General features: G+C 30.9%; 1 protein-coding gene across 7 annotated transcripts in view; it reads right to left on the reverse strand.

Moving 5' to 3' along the window:
- Positions 1 to 40: 40 nt before the first annotated feature.
- LOC108734316 overlaps positions 41 to 6906 on the reverse strand; it is a 27476-nt gene continuing 20610 nt past the window's right edge. For 4 of the 7 annotated variants that reach the window (XM_018465809.2, XM_018465810.2, XM_018465816.2 and 1 more), the window contains exons 2-4: positions 2300 to 2359; positions 1998 to 2123; positions 41 to 725 (exon numbers count right to left, since the gene is read on the reverse strand). In XM_018465809.2, the coding sequence (XP_018321311.1) occupies positions 595 to 725; positions 1998 to 2123; positions 2300 to 2359 (317 nt within the window). In that variant the 3' untranslated portion in view covers positions 41 to 594. Of the gene's footprint in view, positions 726 to 1747; positions 2124 to 2299; positions 2360 to 3273; positions 4038 to 5999; positions 6902 to 6906 lie in introns of those variants that run through there. The other 3 variants (XM_018465811.2, XR_003230843.1, XR_003230842.1) reach the window with 3 other exon arrangements.

Below are 6906 nucleotides of genomic sequence, written 5' to 3' on the forward strand. Positions count from 1 at the left end.
ACAAATAAACTTAAAAATAATTTTATCGTCACATTTTCAAAGAAAATTGATAAACTACCCGCTTCTTTTTAATAAAAAGTAAATATACGATAACCAAACATTTGTTTTGTTTTGTTGATCAATTTTCTTCTTTAGCTAAACAATTATGCATTCAGAATGTACATCAGCCTTCAAACATCCTTATATCCAACCCCCATTTAGATCACATCTACTTTCTGTATCACAGAACACGTACCGTCAAGGATCATTTCAATTTTCCGTTCTTGACCTAGTCGGAAAATCAAATTTAAATGCTTTATCGCATTTTCTCGTTTAAAGGCATTTATTTCAAGAAAACGCTTTAAGAAATTACGTATAGGTGACGATGGAGTATCATAATCTGGACGAAGTGATACAAATTGATGATAAATTTGTTGTGCAAATGAGTAGGTAGTACATGTACTGTGTACAAAAAATGGCCTTAGAAATAGTGTCCTATAAAGTCCCCGACAAGTTGTATAGACCGAGAAAAATGTTGGTCAAAATGTCAGGAACTGTTAGACAAACAAACTTTTAACGATTTTTCTTTTAATGTCTTACCTCTACACAAACTATTCACAAATAGGATAAAACATCCTTAGTTTGCATACAAAAATAATGGAAATCCATTATTTTAGTCACAGAGAAAATCGCTTTTCTCTGTGAACATTTAATTTTGTCTATCTGGTTAGTCGTTATGAAACAACCTAAAAGAAGACGGTTGTAACAGGAATTAACTGGCACATTTGCTTGTATGTCTATTTACAGGAGCTGATTTAAGTAATGTTGGGTACTGGAAGGACAATTTATCTAAACTCTTTAGAAGTGATTACTACCGTGATATTCAATTTCATGATCTTTTTAATGAAACTACTAAACTATAGTGAATGCTGGTATAAAACAGGATAATTCTGCATCCTGGCTACAAAGATTTTTTTATTATTATTTTTAAAGTGAAACTAAGGAGAAAATAATTTCGATATGTTTTAACTAGATAAAATGTGCTACCAACAAGTAGCGCTACTGAAACAATTTGAGTATTCTAACAGATTGTACCCATCGAAATAATTAATAATTTGGAAAAGTCGTTTTCAATATTACATATCCTTCCGACGCCCCCTCCGCTCCACCCCCCAAACCTAATAAGACTTTTTGTTATCCGAATCTTTTGACGATGTTTAAAATAAATAATTAGTTTTTTACATGTTTGGGCAATTATACCAGAACAAACATCTTCGATCAACATTTACTGTACATAGGAGATAAAACATAATTGAAAAACGTTCAAGGACAAATGTAGACTGAAGTATGAAAACACCGCCGTAAATATGCAAAAGGTGCGAAATAATTTTAAATGCAAAAACAATTTTTGCGCTAAAAATAAAGTGGTCATAATTCAAGTAAACAATAAAAATACACAACAAAAGGGAATAAAAAACATTTAATGTATCGTTTTCAATTCAATTGTAGAGCGTAATCTGTGCTAGATTGCCGTACACTGTTAAGTATAGGTTTCCTTGTTTTGGTAAGGTTATTTAGTTAGATAAACTGCCCAACTAGATTTTTCATTACTTACATCACAACCTATACATAAGACATCGTCAGCATTTCGATAAATGATGTTTCTACTTGCGAGACCTTCTGATAACACACTGCCCCTATGGGATTCTTAAATCTAGCAAAATGTGTCTATATATCGTCAAGAATTAAACACGTTTTGAACTATTCCTTGAAAACTAATTCTAAATATTTGTTTTAAGTTTGCATTAGGTTCTTTCCCGCGCAGTAACTTTGATCAGTATCATCCTATTAGCACTGGCGTGCTGATGAGAGCAAATAAGTTCCAACAGAACGTTGATCCCGAACTTTTTGTTATTTTTCAATAAATAATATAAATAAGAAATTTAAATTAATATGTGCATATATAGACACATGGTGCTTTTAAACTAACACTACTAGGGTATAAGTGCGGCTTGTACCTTCGAAGTAGTGTGGTATAAAGGATGCTAGTGTGAAGGTGCCTGCATGGCTGGAGATCACCCAGACCAGCACCCCCAACAACGGCATCGCCATTCTCAAAGCCCACATCTTCCACCACTCAGAGTCTGAAATAAACAGGAGTAATATTAAAGTTTACACAATAAAAAAGTACATGATAAATATTAAAAAATAGTACTTTTTGATAGTCTCAGGCATTTTTATTGAGAAAAGAGTTACAATAATTATAACAAGTAATGTTACCCTGTTACCAATAATAAATTAAACGGAAAAAAAATGTTACCTTTATTTACTCCTTTATATTTTTTTAAATCACTGCTTCGTCTTCTCGACTTCATATAACCTGCAATCAAAAGAGAAAAATGTAAACAATAACAAAATAAAAAATCTTAATGCCCTGTATATCTACTATATCAGGTATTATGGTACTAAGTAATCTTATTTTGGGTTCCATAATCTCCGTTTTTTCAGTTAAAAATCAAAATTAACTAACAAAACTAAGGATTGAAACTTAAGCTTACACCTTGTAGCAAAAAAAATTCAATCTAGTCCATTGCACATTTGCTTTAATGGTTCATTACGCCACTGTTTTATATTTTTATTTTATGCATAAATGTTTTTATTTTTATACATAAAAACACTTGTTACATGTGTTTCAGACATCCTTGTTCTTGATAAGGTTGTTTAATGTTTATACATGATTGAAAATAACATAAAACCGTTCATTTAATATGTTTATTTTTAATACAAAAACGTAACAACATTGGTCGTAGTCAAATCTCTTTGATTTTTAATCGACTAATAAAAAACAATCAGGACAATGTTTGTTTGTAAATACGCTATATCAATTATTATATGCGAAAGTGGAGATATTGGTAGTGAATTTGAGTTATAATAAGAAATCTTTAAGGATGACGTGCGCACGCCGATTGGGTTTTAGAAGATCTGCGAAAACACACACGTATGATTAGGTACACAATCATTTTCCGTAAGGACCTGACGAGGTCCTTTATACATATATCTTCAGCTATGTTTTCCTATAAGCAATAAATGCAATTTAAAGTTTTTAAGGGGCGTCACGCTTTGTTAAATCTATTTGAGAGTTCAGTTATTTGAGGACTGAGCAAGAGATATTTTCAATTAGACGTGATTAAAAGAAAATATTCCGAATTTTGCATTTTTGCTCGCCCGACATAAAAAGAAAAACGCCGACAAACAAATGTGTAATTTCTATGTTTGTTGAACGTTTTTCCTTACCTGTAGTCTGTAGTGCCTCTCCAGGTTCGTCCTCAACATTTTATTATCAGATAAGCTCGCTAAATAACAATCCTTGAAGTGACTTCTTATCAACGTAAAATACATAAAAACAATCACTATATATTTGGAAATAGTGGAAACTAGTTCACTGTATATGAAAACGGTATAAACCACCACGGAGAAGCGCATACACAAGTCTGACATTTTTGGTATTTGTTCCCGTAAGTCGCCCAATCATATCTACCATACAAATTGTTATCACATTCCTTTCTTATATACTACATGTTGACTTCCTTCTCTATGTACATACATAAGTAGATTATTATGTATGGCGGGCATTTTTGAGAACAAAACCAATCTTTTTTAGAAAAATTAATTACTTCGACTATTTATTATCTAATCGTAAGTACCATATACCTACCTACAGATAATACAAACATTAATGATTAACATACATATTAAAAAAGCTTAAACAGTACGGTGCAGAACCACACAAATTTTTGCTGAAATTGTTAGAAAGTAGGACAACTTATCATTCGAAAAGAGAACATAGGACACGATCAGTGAGGAGGGCAAAGGGCAAACCTCACCAAAGGAGGGGTGTCACCCTACCATAGACAACTTTTCAAATTAATTCTTTAGTGTATATACAGGGTGTCTCGCTTGAGTGTAACATCTAAATAAACAAAGGAAAAAATTTAAAGTAGGTATGCAATTATCACTTATGCAAGGGAAGAAAAGCGAATATAAAGATAGGAGACGAAAAATTAGAAGAAGTGGCTGATAGGCGAGATAGATTGGTAGGACACCTTCTCAGACATATAAAGGTCTAGTCAGAGACATATTAAAGGCAGAAACGGGAGTTAGGAGGGGTAGATGTAGGCCTACATTAGATTACTATTCGCAAATAGTTAAGGATGTGGGATGTTGTAGTTTTAGGGAAACGCGAAGATTAGCTAAGGATAGGAAAGAGTGGAGGTGCGTGTCCAACCAGTCTTAGGACTGACGACCTTATGATGATGATGATAAGGTATGCAATTATTGTTTCGTCGCTTATGACTTCGTCAGAAGTTACAAAATTACTTACAGTTTCTGTTTATATTTATTTTCTGCTAAATTACAGTACGTTTACTGCAATTTGTAATGAGTAAATTCATTCATGAACATTGATATGTGTGCGTCTAATCAACGAATTTAATTGTTCAACTCTTGGCGTAATAATCGTATTATACGCCCACACAACCGAATTAAGAACAGTTTTTGTTTATTTATAACAATTATAATACCACTGTTCAAGGCGCAAATCAAGGCTCCTATCTATTGGCAGCTAACATTCCTAAACGGGCCAGGGTTTGTTAACATGAGCTAAACGAATGACTGACATACGAAAATAACTGTCACTCAAAAAAAATCGGCTTTTATAGGGTAAAGGTTATCTATTTGGATCAAATAAACGCATTACACAGCCTACACACCGGAATTATTTAACAGTGCATGATGTATGACTGATAAAAAATGTAATTAGATGAGTGTTTTAACTGTTAAGCTAAAGAAAATTAGTTAAATGCAAGTTTAGCTACACACTGAGGGTGGTTACATTATTACTTCATGTTTCGTAAATTAAAATATTAGTTAATAAAATTCATTTTCACACATATGTAAGGCCTTTAATTTTATATAAGGACTTTCTCGATTTCTTTTATTGTAGATTGATTTTTCACATATAATTTTCTTATTTTAAATATGGTACTTGACATTCCCATTATAAACCCATCTGTATGAAACCCTTAAAAATTTAAAATTTAGTAAATAATTTTTTAATATGTAGTTTTAATAAAATACAAAAATTTGTAACATTAATTTTAAGAGAATTATTATTTAGTGGTTTATTTTAATGTTGTTTATTTTTTCCGTTTCTATATTATTTCTAATGTACTGTAAGCAATTTATTTTATCTTCTTTTCAGGAGGATTATTCCTTAAGAAACGGAAATCAACTAATAATTGGAGGAACTACAAGGTAAAACCACAAAAGATTTTATTTCTTTTATAGTATTCCATATTTATGAAGCACGAGATTATTTACAATTTATTAAAAGTAGTTTTATTAAAAATGCGAGAATTTTATCGAAATAAATAATTGCAACCTTTAAAATGTAATATGTACTCATGGTACTTCGCAACATAAATAATTTTGTAGGTACATTACCATTAAATGAAAAATTCACAGTTGCAATAAAAAATAGAAGGAATTGGTTGATAACAGAAAAAACGGATTTACGTCACAATATCGTCATTTTTATCGCCTATTAATTTGTAAAAAGTTGCCAGATTGTGTGCTAAAAACAGAAAAATTCAGCCGGCATTTGAATATGACTACTTTAGTAGATTTTTATGCTTCTCTACACAATTTATACATACTAGTACGTGTTCTTCTAATGGATTCAAATAGCTCAGACGTCAGAATCAAACTGTTTACTTATCTCTTATCTAAGGCGTGCACCAACGATATTCAATATCATTTGTTACATATTCACATTAGATATAATACATACTATTATATTATTTCAGGGAAAACCTTACTGTAACACTAATTATGAAGTGTATTCTTCTAACCAACAAATATTAACAACAAAACATTTTCCTATCACTTACAAATGATAAGGCGTTGTATCAGTAACTGTTTTCAAAACATGTTAAGTTTTAAGTAAGTGTGAATTCGCTCACCATTAAATGCTAAATCGGTCATCGACAGCACCTATTTAAGTAATAATTAGTAACACCAAAATAAAATTAGACACTAATTTCAACCGGAAAATTATAGAAAAAGTGAACAAAGTTTTCTTCAATTTCAACAGAAATGCACTAACAGGCGTTTTTAACGCCAATGTCTTTTGGGTTCAAAAGAATTTCTGAAACAAAAATAGCCATTTCGTTTCTTTAGTAGTGGCTCGCCTGTATTTCTAGCGAATTCTTTTAGTACATTACACGATTCTAAATTTACTTTACAGAATACTAAATTTAATCGAATGAATAACCCACACATAACTAGCCAGTATTCAGTAAACCGAATTAATCATCAACAGACACAATAAAAATGAATTAAAATTACAAAACAAGAACGCGATTTCAAGCAAATACATAAATTAGAATGACGCTTCATATTTCATTTATGAAAAAATTCGTGATGCAATTTTACAGCTACAGTGACTTAAACTTCTACACTTTTCATTTTACTTATTGAATATGTACTTAAGTTTTTCTTTTATATTTATAATTAAATAATTAAGGTTCACCATCCTCTTAAGTGATACCAAATTCTTAATAAAATCGATTATAAAATGATTATCCTTATTATACTACTTATTAATAATCAGGAAATCATTTTTTAACATACTTTCGTAGATGTAACAAGTCAATGGTCACTTTAATACGTACATTTAATTTTGTGTATCGAGTTAATGCCATTCTAAATGAAGACTCCCCTTCGCACATACTCAAAAGGGGAACATTTTCCGTTCATATTGCCTTATGTATCTACCTACTATCTTTGATAAAAAAGTGACCTTCGTTGAAAGCTTGAAAATAATAAAACTTATCCTGAAGTTTAAAAAAATAAAGTTGTTTACCTTAC

The sequence above is a fragment of the Agrilus planipennis genome, unplaced genomic scaffold, assembly GCF_000699045.2.
Source record: "Agrilus planipennis isolate EAB-ADULT unplaced genomic scaffold, Apla_2.0 scaffold83, whole genome shotgun sequence".
Lineage (NCBI taxonomy): Eukaryota > Metazoa > Arthropoda > Insecta > Coleoptera > Buprestidae > Agrilus > Agrilus planipennis.